Consider the following 21,626-nt stretch of genomic DNA (forward strand, 5'->3'; position numbering starts at 1 on the left):
TCAGTATCTAGATGTGACAAGCATCCTTATGCCACAAAATCCAAACACCACTAGCAAAACCCAAAGAATCAGATAATTGAAAGCCCGAAAATCCCAATTTACTAGCCACAGTAATCACAGCATCACCAGAAAGTCGAGGCTTAACAATAATCAATAAATCAGAATTATATATATGTTTCAATTCTTTAACATGAGTGCACAAAGCCCTTTTAGCAGCACCATCACAATTCCACATAATAATTTTCAAATCCATTGAAAAAAAATTAAAAGGAAAAGGGTTAATCAAATCACAGTTGCCGTCTGGGACTTCGACTACGACAATGCACCTCGCTACCTGCAATAAACATCGACAAACTCCTAGCCTCCCCCTCAACCGATTATTGTAGGCCCATATCACCACCACACACAGCCACAAGCAGTAAGTGCTACCACCTGACACCATCCAGACCTACTAAACCAGCACCATTATCAAGATTAGGAGCCATCAAAACAAAAAATACAATCGTCGGAGCACCCGAACTAGACTAACCAACACATCGAAGGGACTTATCGGCGATAACCAAAGTCGACGTTGTCAATTTAGAAGAAATTAAACTTGTTCCCGAAGAAGCCAAAGTTGGGCCAACTAATTCAGACACAGGAACCGGCATCGTCCCACAAGCACTCAACAGGCCAACAATAAGGGCTTGAGTCGTCTGGCCGAGCTTAGCATGGGCCTTAAGAGCAGACTGACCCACAGCAATTGGAGGAGGGAGCCTCATTACCTCTACCCTTTGTAGCAATTTTAGAAGCAACCCGGCCCACGGCCTGAGTAGGTCGAGCCACTCCTTTCCCCTTATCACACTTCTTAGAAGGCCCACCTTCTTTATTACCCCCCAGAACCAACGTCCACCTGCATGTGCATGGAATCAAACACTGACGCCGAATCAACTATTGGGAAAATCGCTATTTTCCCGCCCTTCGAACTGACTTCAAATAGGAACAAATGAAAAAATAAAATAATGACTGAGAAATTAAAGAGAATAAATAACACGATAATTTAACGTGGAAAACTCCCCAAGTGGAGAAAAAACCACGGCCGTTGCCAAACGACAACCAAGAAAAATATTCACTATGCGGCAAATTGTTACAACCACAATTACAAAATATTTTCTAACCGACACCCTCAAAACACCGCAAATATTTTATACTCCAAGGAATTCCAAAAGACTTGCTCTAAATCTCTAATATAAAACACATTCAAGTGTTTTTCGTGTGTTTAGAAACCTAAACCTTGGCTTCTTTTTATAGCCAATCCACCACCCTCACATGCTCTTCTCCCCGATGTGGGATTGAGCAAAACTAAATTTTATATATATATATATATATATATATATATATCAACAAAGGAGGCTAACAATCTCCACATTGAAAATAAAATTAAAAAAAAACACAACATTGTTTGCTACCGACAATCATAATTTCTATCATCAAGAATTATCATACTCCACCATAAAAGAGTATCGCTACTTGGAACCACTTTACCGACTCCAAGAATTTTCCATCGGCCATGTCGAATCCCGCTAATAGTTTATGGTGCAACCCTCCTGTTGACTTTTCCGAGAGTTCATTAGCCGTCGACATATTTTTTCCACCACACACTTTGCATCAACTGTCAACCAATGCCGTGCGCATTTCCGTGGACCAGCTACCAATAATCCGTCCTCTTCCATGGCATCTCAACGGGTAGCAATCATGCCATAAGGACACACATCTCTCAATTACAGAGAGAACACATCATCTCCTTCGCCACAGGAGATCACATTGGCAGCAACAACGTTAGAGCCTCTAGCCGAATCAGCTCCACCATTCGGGCAATCCTTCCTCACGTGTCCAGTTTGACCACAACCCCAGCAGACAACCTTCCTCTTTTCGGAGCTTTTATTCTTTTTCCTGGTACCGACAAATAAAGTTGAATCCTCATATGATTTATTTTTTATTTCATTCAGTCTTCTCTCCTCAGTAATGAGCTTACTAACCACATCCGCATACACCACTTCCTTACTACCATATTTCAGAACAGGTGTCATGTGCTCATATGTCGAAGGAAGTGACAGGATGAGTCGGAGAGCTTTATCTTCATCTTCGGTCTGCACTCCAAGAGTTTCCAATTCAGAGACGATGCTGTTAAGAACACTCAGGTGATCTGACAGCTTTGTACCTTCCGCCATTTTCAACGTATGAAATTGCTCCTTCAAATATAACCTGTTGGATATATTTTTTCCCTGGTACAATTCTTCCAGTTTCTCCCACAACTCCTTTGTCGTGGACAATCCAACCACATTAACAAGAACATTTTTTGCTAGACACATGTGAATTTGACTTGCCGCTTTGATATCCAGCTCCTCCCATTCTTCATCGCTAATCTTGGATTTTTTTTGAGTCTCCACTACCACTGTCTTTTCCTGAATTCTTTCTGCTGACTAGTTTACCCTGCAAAACCTTATTCAGTCCAGACTGAATCAACAAGTCTTTGACTTGCACTTGCCACAGTGCAAAATTCATTCTCTCGTCAAATTTCTAAATCTCACATCTCATAGCCGACATGCTTACTTGTGCTTATAACAGTGAACCCAATAATTAGTGAAGTAAACCGATTCGGCAATACCCAGGAAAGACCACAATGATCTCTTAGACAGTATTACAATTTCACGTAAACTCCCAGTTGGGCGGAGGGGTCACAAATGGTCCCACTTAAAATCCAGCCTTCTAGACAGAAGTTACGTGCACGGTATATTATCAGAACTTTCGTACTAAAATAACTTCAATAATTATCGTCAGGATCTTCACCACCAGTACTCAAGCACACCAAAGCAAAGCTCCACCTGCTTAACAACAGTATTTTTGATGTGGAAGATCAGACTAAGCCGCAACCACAGTGCATACTTATAATTTAAATTACAAGAAATTATTTTAACACTAAAAGCTCCGCCTAACAACTAGGCTCTGATACCACTTGTTGGGAAAATTAATATTTTCCCGCCCTTCGGACATGAACAAATGAGAAAATAAAATAATGATTGAGAAATTAAAGAGAATAAATAACACGATAATTTAACGTGGAAAACTCCCCAAGTGGAGAAAAAACCACGGTCGTTGCCAAACGACAACCAAAAAAAATATTCACTATGCGGCAAATTGTTACAACCACAATTACAAAATATTTTTCTACCCAACACCCTCAAAACACCCCAAATATTTTATACTCCAAGGGATTCCAAAAGACTTGCTCTAAATCCCTAATATAAAACACATTGAAGTGTTTTTAGTGTTTAGAAACCTAAACCTTGGCTTCTTTTTATAGCCAATCCACCACCCTCACATGCTCTTCTCAACGATGTGGGATTGAGCAAAACTAAATTTTATATATATATTTTTTTTTTTGTTTTCAACAAAGGAGGCTAACATCAACCTCCATACCCAACAAAGCAAATCGATTATTACTCCCTTTGCCCAATTTTAATTTACTCAAACCACCTCTAGTATATTTGAATTTTGGATGTTCGTGAGACTTGCGCTGTGCAACCATCTAAGGGCCAAAAATCTCAACATCCTCCACAGAATCCGAGCCTACGACATGCAAATCCACCCGAGAATAAGATTCCATCTAAAAATCAACCACCGCTCTAACAGCCTCCGAGCAAGCCTCCGAGCGATGGCCAACATGACCACAAGCAGAACACAACCCAACAATATCCTCATACTCCACTCGCCGCCATGCTACACAAATAAAAACCTTCAAGACTAACGGTTGTTCAAGATTCAACTCCACACTTACTTAGGCAAACCTCCACATGAAGCCATGGCAGTTTGTAGATCAATTTTGATAGTAGAATAATAGCACTTGTCGCAGCAAAAAGAACTTCGTCATAATAAAACTCCATAGGGAATTCAATTAAACGGACCCATATAATCATGGAGGAAATCCTGGATGCAGATGGCTAAAAACCTGCTTCCACTTCTAAATAGAGAGATGTTGTCCACCAACCATGTAAGGCCCCTCAGAGATTTATGCAACATATCCTCCTTATCTTCAAACTTCGCTAGATAAAAAACATAACCTAGGTCAATCACTTCCAATTCCTTTGAATGCTTCCGAAGCAAGTGTAAACGATTGACCAAAAAGGAGTTGCCAACTGACTTGCCATAGACTTTAATAATCAACGAATCTGACATTAGGCTCACTCAATTCTTGAACAACATCTTTGTTCACCACAACCCGTGGCTTCAAACAACGAACCTTCCTCGCCTAAGCCTCAAACAATGAAAAACTCAAACTTTGGAAAACACTAGGCTGCATTAGTGTTCGAGTAGACTGCGAAAGCAGACAATCACGAAAAGAACATGCAGGAGACGACATCGTGGTTGGACCTCCACCTGGTGGTTGCCCCATCAGCACAGAGACATCAACTGGCTGAACAGAGGAACCTAGTAAAGAGGAAACCTATTTTTTTTAAGGGTGTAGTACTTTAAATAGGAGTAAGATTATATTAATACCCTTAAAGTAATGAGTGTGCTATTACCTTTTTATGCTTAGTTTATGGAGAGAAGAGAATCAATGATGAACTTGAATTTCAAAAACATCATTATATCTCTTACATTGTTTGACTGAAAAATCCAAGGAACTATTAATATTTTTAGCTTATCCAAACACATTCATTGGTTAAAAAACTGAACATGTATGCTACATTTATAAATGTACCTCTGAGCGAAATAAGTTCATCTTTTATGTTGATTGTAGCATACTCATATTCAATGCCATAAAAAAAAATAGAAAATCAAGCCCCATATCAGCCCTAAGTACAAAATAATGATGAACTAACTTTTAAATTACCAGTTGAATTTCCACTTCAATATAGCAGGATAGAAAAGTGTGAACATAATTTGGGTTCATCATGAGCTTGGCTTTTTTGGAGTAAGATTATTTTAATACCCTTAAAGCAATGAGTGTGCTATTACCTTTTTACACTTAGTTTATGGAGATGAGAGAATAAGATGATGAACTCCAATTTTAAAAACATCATTATATCTCTTGCATTGTTTCACTTAAAATTCAAGGAACCATTAATATTTTTAGCTTATCTGGCCACATTCATTGGTCAAAAAACTGAATATGTAAGCTACATTTATAAATGTATCTCTGAGTAAAAAAGTTCATATTTTATGTTGATTATAGCAGACACACATTTAATGCCATAAAAAAATTTAGAAGATTAGCCCATATCAATCCTCAAAAACTACTAATGGTGAACTAACTATCAAATTACCACTTCAATTTCCACTTCAATATGGTAGGATAGGAAAAAATTTGAAACATAATTTTGGTTCATTGTGAGCCGGCTTTTTAGGAGTAAGATTACTTCAATACCCTTAAAGCCATGAGTGTGCTATTTCAAAAGTATCATTATATCTCTTGCATTATTTGACTAAAAATCGAAGGAACCATTAATATTTTTAGCTTATCTAGCCACATTCATTGGTAAAAAAACTGAACATGTAGACTAAATTTATAAATATACCTCTGAGTGAAAAAAGTTCATCTTTCATGTTGATTATAGCAGACTCACATTCGATTCCATTAAAAACTTAGAAATCGGACCCCATATCAACCCTCAAGTACTAAATAACGGGAAAATTATTATTGCATCCCTGAGGTTTTACATAATTATTTAGGTAGTCCTCGACATTTATACATATATTTATAACGTCCCTGAGGTTTGCCACCGTCATATTAATTGGTCCTTCCGTCAAAAAAAATACACTTTTTCTGTTAATTTTGAGAAGAAAAGACGAAATTATCCTTTAGAAAAATAATTATTTCGTCCCTGAGGTTTGCCATAATTATTAAGTAGTCCCCTACATTTATACAAATATTTATAATGTCCCTGGGATTTACTTCCATCATATTAATTGGTCCTTCCATAAAAAAAATACACTTTTTTCTGTTAATTTTGAGTGGAAAAGACGAAATTATCCTTTATAAGTTTTCATTGACATTATTATTAATCCCTTTCCTCTAAAATACCTAAAACTCACATTTTCATCATCTTCTTCAACCCAACGCGGTCTTCATTGCCACCACCGTGTCAATGAAAACTATCATCTCCATAACCAGATCACCACCAAAACTAAAACCCAACATCCAAACTCAATCAAGCCATCATCACCCTTCATCTATTTATCTCTCTCTCCTTGATTAGAGGATTTAGGTTAGTTTGGTCATTCTATTAAAAATTAACAGCAAAAAGTGTGTTTTTTGGACAGAAAGACCAAGTAATATGACGGAAGTAACCTCAGGAACGTTATAAATATTTGTATAAATGGCGGGGACTACTCAAATAATTATGGCAAACCTTAGCGACGAAATAATTATTTTCCCTTTTAGTTTTGTTGGTGATCTGGTTATGGAGATGATACTTGACAGAGACATGGTGGTGGCAATGAAGACCGCGTTGGATTGAGGAAGATGGTGAAAATTTGAGTTTCAGGTATTTTAGAGGAAAGGGATTGACAATAATGTCAATGAAAACTTATAAAGGATAATTTCATCTTTTCCGCTCAAAATTAACGGAAAAAGTGTATTTTTTTTTATGGAAGGACCAATTAATATGACGGAAATAAACCTCAGGGACGTTATAAATATTTGTATAAATGTCGAGGACTACTTAATAATTATGGCAAACCTCAGGGACGAAATAATTATTTTTCCAAAGGATAATTTCGTCTTTTCCTCTCAAAATTAACGGAAAAAATGTATTTTTTTGATGGAAGGACCAATTAATATGACGGTAGCAAACCTCAAGGACGTTATAAATATATTTATAAATGTCGAGGACTACCTAAATAATTATGTAAAATCTCAAGGACGAAATAATAATTTTCCCGCTAAATAATTATGAACTAACTTTTAAATTACCACTTCAATTTCCACTTCAATATGGCAAGATAGAAAAAACTGAAAACATAATTTTGGTCCATCATGAGCCTGGCTTATTAGGAGTAAGATCACTTTAATACCCCTAAAGCAATGAGTGTGCTATTACCTTTTTACACTTAGTTTATGGAGAGAAGAGAATGACATGATGAACTTGAATTTCAAAAACATCATTATATCTCTTGCATTGTTTGACTAAAAATCCAAGGAACCATTAATATTTTTAACTTATCCAAACACATTCATTGATTAAAAAACTGAACATGTGTGCTACATTTATAAATGTACCTCTGAGAGAAACAAGTTCATCTTTTATGTTGATTGTAGCATACTTAAATTCAATGCCATAAAAAAGTTTAGAAAATCAAGCCCCATATCAGCCCTAAGTACAAAATGATGATGAACTAACTTTTAAATTACCACTTGAATTTCCACTTCTATATGGCTGGATAGAAAAAATTGGGAACATGAATTTGGTTCATCAAGCATGGCCTTTTAGGAATAAGATTACTTTAATAAACTTAAAGCAATGAGTGTGCTATTACCTTTTTACATTTAATTTATAGAGAGAAGAGAATGAGATGATGAACTTGAATTTCAAAAACATCATTATATCTCTTGTATTTTTTGACTAAGAATCCAAGGAACCATTAATAGTTTTAGCTTATCTAGCCACATTCATTGGTTAAAAAACTAAACATGTAGGCTATATTTATAAATGTACCTTTGAGTGAAAAAAGTTCATCTTTTATATTGATTATAGCAAACTCACATTTAATGCCATAAAAAAAACTTTGAAAATCGAGCCCCATATCAGCCCTAAATACTAAATAGTGATGAACTCACTTTTAAATTATCACTTCAATTTCCACCTCATTATGGCAGGATAGAAAAAGTTGAGAATATAATTTTGTTCATCATGAGCCTGGCTTTTTAGGAGTAAGATTACTTTAATACCCTTAAACTAATGGATGTGTTATTACGTTTTTACACTTAATTTATGTAGAGAAGAGAATGAGATGATGAACTTAAATTTCAAAAACATCATTATATCCCTTACATTGTTTGACTAAAAATCCAAGGAACCATTAATATTTTTAACTCATCTAGCCACATCCATTGGTCAAAAACTGAACATGTAAGCTAAATTTATAAATGTACCTCTGAGTGAAAAAAGTTCATAGTTTATCACCCAAGTTTGGGCTCCCTTTTAATTAGTGTGGGCCCTATTATCCAATTGGGTAGTAAAATGTTAATTGATGAGTGCTAACTTATCAGAAATTGAGTGAAAGAGAGAATTGTGAATCTAGAATTAGCCCTTCTCTGGAATTAATTTGGGATATATATACTAGAATAAGGATAATTATATTAGGATAAGGATTAGAGGTCATATATTATCTATTAGTTAGAGTTTATTTAGAAATTTAATATCTTTTTATATTATCCTTTTATATATTTTATTATTGTATATTATCAATGAGACAGAACCCATAACATCATTCATATAACTAAGACGCTCTATCAGTAAGCTGCTTTAAACATTTGTTCTTAAAAAGCTATATTTAAAGCTAATCAATTTGTAAATTATAAATAAATGAAATAAAAATATTGTTAGATAGAAATATAAAATTATACTCATAAATAAAAATTATGGTAAATAAGTGTATTGGAGTGAATAATTTAATAATTATTATTTTGAAATAGTTAATTGTCACGACCCATTTCCGTGGGCCGGACCGGCACTAGGACCTGGGTGGGCTTAAGGCCCCCGAAGCCCGTAGTAAGCCTAACTTATTTAAATCTCACATTCTATTCATAATTATGGATTCAGGCCCATTTACTTATTATACATATGCATCTAAAATACAGTTCATATGTTTAATATGGACTTTTATTATTTATTTACAATCCAACTGGAATATAATTGCGGAACTCTACCTTTATATTTACATCGTTATTTCTATCATTAACCGTCTTCTACAATAAGTGTCTCAACTTCATAGGGCTTTCCTTTCTTTCTATTACCTGAAAAAAAATAGTAGGCAGGGGTGAGCGCCAAACTCAATGAGTAGGGTTAGATAACCCTCTCACCCCACACAATCACACAGATGCTAAAATATTTTTATCCGATTACCGTTTAATTATATGATCATGCAATTTGTCACACAAATGGCAATACAACAGCAATCACAAGTATTATCACCTTCATATAATCACATCACGTGGAAATTAGTCAGTGGAGTCACCAAACCCCGATGAGCCGTCCTCCCACATGGCTCATCCTCTCACGTGTGCACCAGGGAGCCAATCCCCCATTCTAGCCGACCGGTTCAATCCTCACACAACCAGTCCTCTCATTATTTTTCCAGTCTTTCTCTCTTTTTTATTTATTTTTATTTATTTATTTTTTTATCAACAGGAGGCAACCCGGTCGTCTCCATCAAATCTAGATCATCAGGCGCTCACAACAGGAGGCCACCCTGCGGGCCACCCTGCGGGCTGCGATCAAATCTAGATTATCAGGTGCGCCCAAATAAAGAAGCCAACCTGTGATTTCAGTATAATCTCTTCTTTTCTCTTCTTTTTTTTTTATACCAACAGGAGGCAACCCGGTCGTCTCCATCAAATCTAGATCTTCAAGCGCTCACAACAGGAGGCCACCCTGCAGGCTGCGATCAGATCTAGATTATCAGGTGCGCCCAAAGAGACCAACCCGTGGTTTTCCATATCATACAGATCAGAACAGTAGGTGCACACGGGGGCGCCGATCTCCCATTTACCCGGCTAACAGAAATCAGAATCAGGATCCATATAACAGAATCAGAATCATAATCAGGATCCATATAACAGAAACAGTCTCACAAACCCATGGTGACCCACTTCATCCCAATTCCACACAACCAAGGCACAGTAATATCACATCACAGCTAATCAAGCAATACAAATAGGGCAGCACGATATGGCAATTCAACAAAATAATGCATGATAACATTTAGCCGTGAATGCATGAATGCAGGTGGATGATACTAGTTATCTAACACTACTCACAGTTCTTTATTGTCCTTTAAAAGGACTGCCTTTTTAGCCACATGCTTCCAGCTTTTGTCCTCGCATTTTGTATTTTATAAACCTTTAAAATAAACAAGAAAATTCTAAATAAGAATTTTAATTCAAAAACTTATATTTCACATTCGTTTATTTATTTTGGCTACTGGTCATTTAATTCACTTGTTATATATGCATATATATCTAGGTTCTCTCATTTATATAAATAATTATTCTAATTTATAACCTTTAGATAAAATCTCTAATTATTCAGTGAGGAATATTGTATAATGATAATTATAATATTGTATAATATTTCTTAATACCTAAAATTTTAGTCGTCACTACTTATTAAGAATATAACTAATTTAATTCTTCATTAAGTGTTCTATAAAAATTTCAGCAACATTTCCTCTATAAACTGGACTATCCAAATTTTTACATAAACCATATGTCAACACACAGCCCATCCATCGGGCAATTCACATTAACTCATCTCGTCCGCCAAAACCATCATTCATTCTTTCATTCAATTCAGAGTCTATTCATCGGGCATATTCTTAATCAAATTAAATTCTCATTATAATTAATTATGCTATAACTATTTACTTACTAATAAAATTTCCAAATTTTACTTACATTATTATTAGCTAGAAATTTATATTTCAACACCGATTTTATAGTTATAATTAATATTCATGGAATATATTTAACAATATCAAATTTAATTTATTTAACTACTTAATTAAATTCATTAATTAATTATCTCGGGATTTATTCAAAAATTACAAATTAAGCTTTAGAGTGTACCGATCGAAAATCGGATTTGATTTCCGTGATCCGCGCAAAGAGGAGAACATTCTGCCTTTGAAGTCCTCGCCGGACCGCCGCCGTGCACGGTGGCCGAAAAAGTCAAATCTTCACCAAAATTAACAAACAATATATCATTTTATTCGTTTCGATGAGAGGATCACTAATATGTATTCAAATCAAGGTGGGTATGAACTATTTGGCCGGAAATTGACCGGAAAGGTTTGGTGAAACCCATTTTGGGTTTTCCGATTCCGGTTATTACAGTCGACGAGGAGGCCATCAAATGAAAGAGGAAGAAGAGAGGAGTCATTTGGTACTCACCTTGCGCTCTAGGCTTGCCTGAAACGCCGTGAATCGCCGGAAAAAAGTGTAACCACGGTGGCCGAAACTTCAAGCTCTTCCCCTTCAAAATAGACGCAATTTCAGTTCAAATCTAAGCTATAATCTTCTTCCTTGCGTTGAGTAGATGTTTTTAGAGTGTTCATTTGCCGAATTTGGTGGCCGGAGGACGGAGATCGAAGGAGAGGGAGGAGGAGGAGGAGGAGGTGACGCAACTGGAGAAGGAGAAGGAATAAACGAAGAGAAAGAGAAAGAAAAAGAAAAAGAAAAGAAAAGAAATGGGCCGGTCCGGTTCGATTCAAACCGGTTCGGTCCAATTCAGTGATTTGGTCTCATTTCGTTTGGTTTTTGAGTTTTCCAATCGATTTTCGGTTCGGTTTATCACAGTATTCGAACTAAAATATTAATATAATTTCCAAGCTGTCGTTTCATTAAATTTAATTGGAAAATTTTTGAAAATAAAAATTCAGGGTATTACATTAATTATGCAATTTTTTACATATAAATAATTTAATTCTTTATCATATAATGTTTATGTAGATAATAATTTTTATATACATTAAGTAGATAGACATTATATTTTGAATTTATATGCAACATATATTATAAAATGATAATTATTTATAAATAATTTAAATAACTATTACAATATTTATAGTTAAATATTTTATAATTATCATACTTAGTATTATAATAAATCATGAATTATAATTAGTGCTAATAAGAATTAAATATAAATAATAAATAATGATAATTAATTTGACCAACATCTGTAGCTCGCTTGTATTTTATTTTTTAAATTAACGACCAATCTAACTGAAAGAAGAAATGGCAAAGAAAACATTTTCATTTACATCAATATACAAATATGAAATTTCAAATAAATCTCATAAAAATTGTTTAGTAACCATTTAAGCAATTTATGATCAACCCTCAAGGACTAAATAATGATGAACTCACTTTTAAATTCTCACTTCAATTTCCATCTCAACATGGCAGGATAAAAAAAATCGAAAAATTAAGTTTGGCTCATCACGAGCCTGGCTCATTAGGAGTAAGATTACTTTAATACCATAGAGCAATAATCATGGTATTATCTTTCTACCTTTATTTTATAGAGGAGAGAGAATGAGACGATGGACTTAGAATTTCAAAAACTTCATTGTATCTATTGCATTGTTTGACTAAAATCCCAAGGAATCATTAATATCTTTAGCTTTTATAGCCACATTGGTCAAAAAAATTGAACATTTATTATTTGATTTTTTCAAGAGGAATGCCATGATTTTCAAACGGTAGAGAATACATTTACAAAAAAACTGAGCCATTTTAAACATTTATTCTTAAAAAGACATAGATAACTAAATCAATTTGTAAATTATAAATAAATGAAATAAAAATATTGTTTGATAGATATAAAACCATACTCATAAATAAAAATTATAATAAACAAATATTTTGGAGAAATATTTCAATAATTATTCTTTTAACATAGTTTTTCCGTAATTTTATATATATATATATATATATATAGATATATATAATTTAATTATTATCATCTAATGTATGCAGAATAATAATTTTTATATACATTAAATAGATGACATTATATTATGAATTTATGTGATATATATATATATATAATTAAAATAACTATTAAAATATCTATAATTAATTATTCTATAATTATAATGCTTAATATTATAATAAAATATAAATCATACTAGTACCATATATCATTATATTATTATTTCTAAAAATGAAACTCTAGCCACCGTCTAATTCCTTTCTTTTCTCCCTAACACCTAAGAGAAAAAGAGATGAAGGAGAGAAGATTGAAGGTAGGCATGGCCGGTTCATTGAACGCCGGTTCCAGTTTACGGAATCGACGATTTCGATTTCGGTACGGTTCCGATGAATTGACGGTTCCGTTCACGGTTTCAGGCAATATATGTTTTTTTTTTAAAATCAGTTTTAATGCTACATCTTTCTTTCGTACATATTAATATGAGTTTAAAAAATATTGATAAATTTTATTTTAAATAAATTTTAGAATACTTATACTCATATAGGAATAAAATTAATTAATTTTACAAAATAATCAAATAAATTATCACTTTATTTTGTTTAAATGTTATTAATTAAATAAATTATAAGAAAAATTTGAAAAATGCTTCAAAAGAATGTAATTTTAAACTGAGCAAACAATTTAAAAGGGTAAAAAAAAAAGTAAAAATAATATAAGTTTAGACTAAATATTTATCTCTTTTTTTACCATTTTACTTTTTAGATTTTTAACTTTTAAAGTAAAGTGTATTTTTAAAAAAAAATTCTTAAGTAAAGTATATCATGTAGTATAATATTATTGAGACTTTTAGAGATGTATAAAATAGGCCGAGTGATTATCATTTTGAAAATAAAAATAGAAAATTTTCGGTTCGAACCGGACCGGAACCGCCGGTTAACCGCCGGTTTCGGGCTAATTTCGATTCATATTTTAACATTCACATGAACCACCGGTTCCAGTTCGTCTACAGTGCGATTCGATTCCGGTTCGAACTGAACCGGTGGCCATGCCTAGTTGAAGAAGGGTGGTACTGCATTATATATATTAGGTCAGAGAAATGTATAATTATTGTGTTTATGTAGAGTTAATTTATATTATTAGACTCTAATTATAATTAGGATTATTATATTTATAAAGTACTATATATTAGAATAGTAACTCTAACATATAATAATTTTATTTATCATAATTTACGAATTGATTTTTTTTTTTTAAGCATTTTACATATTGATTTAGCTAAGCATATATATATATATATATATATATATATAGTGCCTTTCAAAGAATAAATATCAAAATTGATTTCACAGAGTCCACACATTAATTAATAATTATGTTTATTGATCATAACAAACTTAAATTTAAGCCCGTAAAAAAAAAATAGCAAATCAGGCCCAAATTGCAAATATACCAATATGAAATTTCAAATAAATCTCATAAATATTTATTAAAAATTATTTAAGCAACCTTATGATCAACCCTCAAGGACCAACTCACTTTTAAATTTCCACTTCAATTTCCATCCATCTCAATATGGCAGGAAAGGAAATTATTCAGCTGAACTAAATAAGATTCCGAAAATTGAAGAATAGACAACCTTTTCTCTTGCTTTGCTTCAACAAATAAATCTGGTTTCTCATCATAAGAACAGTTCTAATGTTATTAAATGAAAATAACGGGAGGGAAGGTCGATTTCAAATTATGGGGGAGAAAATCAACATATTTTATCATTAATTTCCATATATAGTTCAAAGCACCTTCCCCATCTTCCCTGCCCCAGAAGAATAAAAAAGACTAGCATTAGAATGAAGCTACTCGTACAACATAAGCAGTATGAAATTCAAATTGCATTTTTAAAAATCTGGAATTCAGCTGCCAAAATCTTGGGGTGTAATGAAAATTGCTAAGACAAACAATCAATCCCCTCCCCATTTTCTCAAAACTCTTTCTTTAGCAGAAGCCTGAATATGCACTTCCTTCTTCGACATATCAACCGGACCTTCTGGAGATGTCTTTTTCAAGATTCTTGACGATAAGAAAGTGAGTCCATTTCTCGTTCCTCGCAAAGCATGAAGCCAGGGATTGATGGTGACTGCAAGTATTACTTCACCTTTTGCAATCACAAGATACTACAATGGCAAAGTAAATATTATGGATTAAGAAAGGGTCTAATCTCATAACAATATTCTGTAAATATAAGAATCTCAAGGGAAAAATGCTTACCATGGCCACAATACCTAGGACGGCAAGACCCGTTTGTTGTGCTTCAGGCCAGAAATTGTCACCATTGGACCAGCCAAATCGTCCACCCCATCCAAACCAACCCCCTCCACCGGAACTTCCACCACCACCTGCTTCCTCTCGTTTCTTAATTTCCTTATTCCATTTCTCAAATTCATTTTTCTTTCCTCCAAGCGCACTTTCTAAAGCTTTCCTAGCTTGTTCCTGCAACACAGCTACGAAAAGGATAAATATCTAGAAATGCATCAAGATTAATACATAAATGTCAGGCTACTGTGACCAGAACTAAAACAGACTTGAAAAAGGCATAAAGCTCAATCAAAGAACTGGGAAACTCAAACAAACCTATGAGATTATTATTCTTTAATGGAACTTGGAGAGTTCATCGTTGACAAAACTACCTCAACTAACTAGATTTCAAACAAAGTTTTATTTATGATCTATATTCAAGTGTAACACCCCCCTAATTTTGACAGCACCTGAGGATCATATCACAGGTCATAGCCATAAGCAGATCCCCCCTATGGTATTCTCAATAATACGCACAAGCAGCATTCAATGAGCTTGGGGTTAAATTCATTCATGAGTCATGACTAAATTTATTACCATGTTTTAGAATGGTCAAGGAATTTCATTCATTTTGTTTGAGCAAAAGCACTCCACTCTGATTTTTGTTTCGATACGGTTATTATTGCTTAGATTCTATAAAGATTCAGCCAAATTCACTATCAGCCAAATTATTTATGAGTAACTGTGACAGCCTGTAGCCTCTAGAACTATATTAGAAAAATTTTACTTGACAATCATCTAAAATTATGGGTAACATTCCATGAAAATGTAGCAATAATGCATTTGATAAAGAAAAATCAGTTGATTTAGGCCTAACTAACAGGTCCATCTACCCGATTAAATTTTTGGCTACTCGACCCCAATTTAGAAACTCAATTACAATTATAACCCACCATCAAAAATGAAATAAAATAATAATAATAAATTTTTTAATTGATCTAAATTTGAAGAAAATAATCACTATTTTGGCTCTGATTTCCCAAAACAAAAAGGCTTTCTATTGACAATAGCAGGACAACTACAATCCTCCAATAACAAACAGAAGAGTTGATAAAGCAATCTAAATCCACAATCAAAAGCCATTATTCACTATGATGAAGATCCTAAAAACTCACAACCAAAAAAATCAAGTTGTTTATAGTGCTTTGAGGAGAATCCAAGATGTTCACGGTACTTTGAGGTCTAATCAAGTGGTTTATTCAATTGGGAGATGAGAAAATTGAGATTTAAAGAGATGATGTGAGCTCTTGGATGAAGCAAGGATAGGTAGGAATTAAAAGAGAAGCTCAGAATTGAGAGCCAATACGGTACTTGTCAAGGTAGGTCCAAAATATAGCAAATTCTGCATGTATAATATGTGTGTGTGTGTGTGTGTGTGTGTGTGTGTGTGTACATATTAATTTAGATTCAAGGCTTTCAAGAATACAGAGAAAGAAAGTAAAGGTGAGGGCAACGTGTGGAATGGGTTGGAAAAAGAGGGGTAAAAAGAAAATATTTTTATTAGATTAATAATAAAATGTTATTATTTTATTTCAATTTTGATTTATGGTTATAATTGCAATCAAGTTCCCAAATTGGGAATGTAATTGAAGTTCTAAAACGGGATACAATTTGAAAAACATGCAAAGTTTAGAGTAGATGAACCCATTATGCTTGATTTTATGGAAACAAATTGAATCTTAGTGACTGTCAAAAAAAATCAAAAAAAAAAAAAAAAAGACAATAAGATAAAATGACACAGGTGAAATTAAGGCTGAGCTTTCTGACAGCATCACCATTGCAATTAAGTTAAATATAACAAATAGGTTTAAAGGAAGAAATTTGAAGCAAGAGAAAAACTGGCAAGCTACAACACTGAACTGATGGCGGATAAAAGTTTTCACAATAATAAATGCAAAGTTAATTCTAGTACCTGAAGTTGATAAAAAAAGTTAGTCTCCAAAGTTTCAAAAGGTTAATTAAGTCCACAACTTCTCCATTTATTTTTAACTTTCCCCACCCATTAGTTTCTATCAATGACGAGTAGGAAAACAGAAAAAAGGGGGAGGGGGAGATGGCCCCCAACAGATGGCCTGCATAGATTCACAACTTTTAGTTCCCACCGTAAAAGCAAATTCAAGGAGTGTCTCAAGTGAAAAAATTCAAAAAAAAGATAAAATGGAAGAAAGAATTCTGCAGTCCCATAAATAGAGCATTAAAATAGATTATCACAATTAAAGACATACAACAAATTATACTATCTCGCCTAGATTCCAAAACTTGACCAAAGGCAATAAAATAAGAAACAAAGAGTTTTGCAAAACCAACTATAAAAAGTTAAAAACCTAAAATTTTAGGGATATACATATATATATAAATGAACTTTATGAACCACAAAATGTGTTTAGTTCTACATGCTCAAATATGTCCCATGTCAAAATGTTAAAACATAAAAATAGTATTCCTTTACAACGTAATCACTGATCGCAATACTTAATTGTAAGTTACGGAAATTTTTGACTTGATAATGCTTCCTTCTTTTCTGTATAACAATCATTAAGAAAGAGAGTGGTATAAATTGGGTTTGAATTCCTAAACCCCATGCTGCACTACAAAGCAAGCACACTAGTCTTCTAGCTGAATACAGTTAATTATCCATTTTAAACAAAAGTAGTAAACTAACTTTGAACATGGCCATGCTGTTAGCATGATTTGATTTCATGCATCAGCCCCAGAATAATAAGTTGAAATAAAGGGAAAAAGTATATAAAACAAGCGAGTTGCAAAAATTATGGTTCCAAAAAGATGTTTGACATATTAATTTGGGTGATTAAATCTACAAAAATATATGAATGGGCTTTTTAATGATCAAGGAATATAAAACATTTTTGGATGAGATATTGTGAGAAAAAGAAGAAGTGGTGAATTAGTTGAGTGTTGTGAACATTACCAAGGTATTACAGCACAAAATCATTTGTGGCTAGCACCTAGTGGGAAAAAGTTTAAAACCAAACCGAACATTAGCATATTTATTACCAACAACATTGGAAATAACTAAGTCAAAGAATCAAATACAAAGTATCAAATATTCAATCTCCTGTTGCCATTAATAATTGTTAACAAAATGGATCATACAGTTCAAATAGAAAGAAGAGGAAATTAATATGGGAATGAAAGAATAATCCCACTCCCTTTTTCCTCGAGAAAGAATGGGATTACTTTTCTGGAGTAACCACTCATTCTCCATTTTCCCCAATTAATAATGTCTTCATTCCCACTATAGAAATTCACAAAAACTACATCTCACATGGCAATCAAAATTTTGAAACATATATGAACAAATTCGAAAAAAAGAAAAAAGCAGTGAAATTCTATTATCTGGATTTAGGACAGCATATGAATTGAATGGAACTAAAAAAGAAGAAGAGATTTGATAATCAATGATTGGAGGATTCGTATGTCATCCACCCTAGTTTGATCTATGTACTGTACAAGTTATTCAGCAGTAAGCAAAATGGAAAGAAAAAAAAATTCTACCATAAATTAAATAGAAAATATTACAAAGGATTGTAACAACAACAACTTCTAATAATCAATCCTAACAAAATAGGCCGTGATGATAAAAAATTAGAAGCAGAGGAAGTATTTCACAAATATCAAAAACAAGAAATGCTTGATTAGTGTTTATATTACATTTTTTTATAAAAAATTCTGACCGAAAGGATATACAAATTATCATTCTTTTGAACATTAATATTCTGATAATCAAACCTTCTTTTGAATCAACAAAAATAAAATTATTAGTAGAAACAGTTAATGAAGGTGTCCAAACCTTTCAAAAGGATTTGCAGCATTTTATATAAGCAAAAAAAAAGTTAAAAGTACTTAAGAAAATATATCTAAAACATTTTTCGTCACCATTGTCATCTTACCAGTGCAGAAGACAATTAACTGTTAAAAAAATAAATAAATCACAAAAGATATATAATTAAAGATGAGTGCAAATACAATCAATTAAAATTAAAAAATAAATATAAATGTACAAAAATTTTAATAAAAATTAACTAAATTTGTAAAAAATCATACTGAAATATACAAAAGAATTTCCATCAATGACAGTTCAACATGATTCATGTAACTTTTCTTTTTTAATATACTACAGAAATAAAATGAAAATGTTAAAAATGTAAAAGCAGTTTTGTTATTTTCTTCGCAATTGTACACATTTCATGTAATCTAATCTTACACAAAACAACCGCAAAAGCAATCTGATTTCAATCGCATGTCAATCCATATACATTCAGGAACGGCCATTTCATTTCCTATTTTGCCACTTTCAAAGTTCATTCATATCCAATGGAGAAAATTAGATAACTCGTAAACAAATGACATCAAAATTGCGAAAAGAGATTTCCATATCCATTTCCAAACAAAATAATCAAATTAGAACTTCCAATTGGATCCAGGTAAGTAAAATCCACAGCAAGCAAGAAGTGCAAAGATAGATAGAAACAAGAAGCGAAAGGTTTTAGTACCTCTCTGCCGCTGCTGCCGCCTGAAAAAAGGCAAGTGAACTTGGCCTTGCACTTCAGCTCCTTCTGCAGAGAAATCCAACTTCGTTTCTCGTTAAACCGGAGGCAATCTGATTCGGGTCGGGTCCACGAACTGGAAGGGTTTAGGTTAATATTAAGAACCTGCGCCATAGCTATTCTCATCTTCCTTTCCCTGGACTCTACTTTTCTTTTTTCTCCCCTTCTCTCCCTACAGTCGGACACAATTTCAATTTTCAGTGGTAAATCAACATAACCTTATCAAACCTGCTATGCTAATGTGCACAAATAAATATATTAACTTTTTAATATTATTTAAATTATGTCTCAATTTTTATGGAAAATATTTTTTAATTCTGACTAAAAAAATTTTTAAAAAGCTCCTTTGAGCATTTTCTTTTTCCTTTTTTTAGAAATTCATTACATTTTTTAATAATTTTTGAGCATTGATTTTACATGTATATATATAAAATCTAAAAATTTGAACAATTAAAACTTTAAAACTTTTTGATCGTTGAATTTAAAATTAAAACTTTAAAGCTTTTTCAATCGTTGAATTTAAAATTTTAAAACTTTTAAATTTTTTTCTTATCTACATCTATAAACATATATCTATATATGCCTGTCAATTTTAATGATCTTCTTTACAACGGTTTCTTCTTCTTTGTTTTTTTTTTTTTTTGGATTATTTTACTTTCAATTTTTTAGATTTTGATTGTGCTCTCAAATTTTTATTTTTTTTTCTTTTGATATATTATTATTATTGTTGTTGTTTTTCATATTTTTAATTGCAAAAGAACGATAAAGCAACTTCAAATTTTCTTCTTCAACTGAGGTAATACAATGTCGACGTAATGTCAATTCTTGAGTCTTACTTTTCTTTCTTTCTCTTTTTCAATTCTTTTAACTTTTTCAAAAAGAAATAAAGAATTATATAATATGACAAACTATTTATGATTCTTATTATATTTGATATTATTATAATATGAAATAAATGATACTTGTGCAGGAAAAATGTTGAGATAGAGGCAAAAGAGCAAAGAAAATGAAGAGATAAATAGGATTAATATTAATCGAAACTCATTATTTTCATAAATTATTAGATTTTTTTTAGAAAAATAATTTTTTTATTTTTGACCTATGTAGAATTAATTATATAATATTGAATATTTGTTGTAGTAATTTTTTCAATTTATTGTGTAGTTATTATTATTATTATTTGTCACGACCCGTATCCGTGGGCCGGACCAGCACTAGGGCCCAGGTAAGCTTAAGGCCCCCGAGGCCCGTAGTAAGCCTGAAACACTAAAAATTTACCAGCTCAATATAATATTAAACATTTAGCCCACATAATTATATTGTCTATGTTAATACACGACTAATTGTATACAATTTCTACAACTGCGGAGTCACTAACTAATAGATATACATAGATTTTTATACATCTAGATACATAGCAAAATATTTATTGGTCTAAGAAAATTTTTCTTTCTAACTCTGCGATGAAGGAATATAACTTAATCGAATTAAAGAGAAACTTACTTCCTGAAAAAAAAAGATTAAACAAGATATGTGAGCTTTCTAAGGATTAACTATTATTGCACAACACACACATTCACACAAATGTATAAATATATATATCAATCTAGTCATCCGACTAGTTATATGCTCACGCAGCTAGTCACACAAATGGCATGTCACCAGCACTCACAAACAATATCACCTTCAAATAATCACATCACGTGGAAATTAGTCAGTGGAGTCACCGAACCCCCGATGAGCCGTCCTCCCACATGGCTCATCCTCTCACGTGTGCACCAGGGAGCCGATCCCCCATACTGGCCGACCGGTCTAATCCTCACTTGACCAGCCCTCTCATTGTTTTTCCATTCTCTCTTTTCTTTTCCATACCAACAGGAGGTAACCCGGTCGTCTCCATCAAATCTAGATCATCAGGCGCTCACAACAGGAGGCCACCCTGCGGGCTGCGATCAAATTTAGATTATCAGGTGCGCCCAATAAAGAAACCAACCTGTGGTTTTCCATATCA

At 32.9% G+C, this 21,626-nt stretch overlaps 1 protein-coding gene and 1 long non-coding RNA gene across 4 annotated transcripts; both read right to left on the reverse strand.

The window, feature by feature from the left end:
* Window positions 1-8,764: 8,764 nt before the first annotated feature.
* LOC119369525 (uncharacterized) lies at window positions 8,765-11,377 on the reverse strand. Of its 3 annotated transcripts, XR_016319473.1 has the most exons (4): window positions 11,153-11,377; window positions 10,829-10,936; window positions 10,022-10,103; window positions 8,765-8,998 (listed from the first exon to the last, which is right to left on the reverse strand). It is a non-coding gene; the product is annotated as an uncharacterized LOC119369525 (long non-coding RNA). The 3 variants fall into 3 exon arrangements; XR_016319471.1 differs by lacking the exon at window positions 10,022-10,103; XR_016319472.1 differs by lacking the exon at window positions 8,765-8,998 and having other exon boundaries at window positions 10,020-10,103.
* Window positions 11,378-14,415: 3,038 nt separating this feature from the next.
* On the reverse strand, window positions 14,416-19,839 carry LOC105644323 (sulfate adenylyltransferase subunit). The gene is made up of 3 exons (XM_012229630.4): window positions 19,562-19,839; window positions 14,961-15,182; window positions 14,416-14,866 (listed from the first exon to the last, which is right to left on the reverse strand). The coding sequence occupies exons 1-3, from the start codon at window positions 19,739-19,741 to the stop codon at window positions 14,654-14,656; spliced, it is 615 nt and encodes a 204-aa protein (XP_012085020.1). The 5' UTR covers window positions 19,742-19,839; the 3' UTR covers window positions 14,416-14,653.
* Between the last annotated feature and the right edge of the window lie 1,787 nt (window positions 19,840-21,626).

Source organism: Jatropha curcas, chromosome 2 (assembly GCF_041381405.1).
Source record: "Jatropha curcas cultivar XTBG-Jc1 chromosome 2, XTBG_Jcur_1.0, whole genome shotgun sequence".
Classification (NCBI taxonomy): Eukaryota; Viridiplantae; Streptophyta; class Magnoliopsida; order Malpighiales; family Euphorbiaceae; genus Jatropha; species Jatropha curcas.

Coding starts and splice junctions, on each gene's coding strand:
- LOC105644323 (XM_012229630.4), bottom strand. CDS start 19,741: ATGAGAATAGCTATGGCGCAGGTTCTTAATATTAACCTAAACCCTTCC. Junction 15,183..19,561: donor GCGGCAGCAGCGGCAGAGAG/GTACTAAAACCT, acceptor GCTGTGTTGCAG/GAACAAGCTAGGAAAGCTTT. Junction 14,867..14,960: donor TCCTAGGTATTGTGGCCATG/GTAAGCATTTTT, acceptor TTGCCATTGTAG/TATCTTGTGATTGCAAAAGG.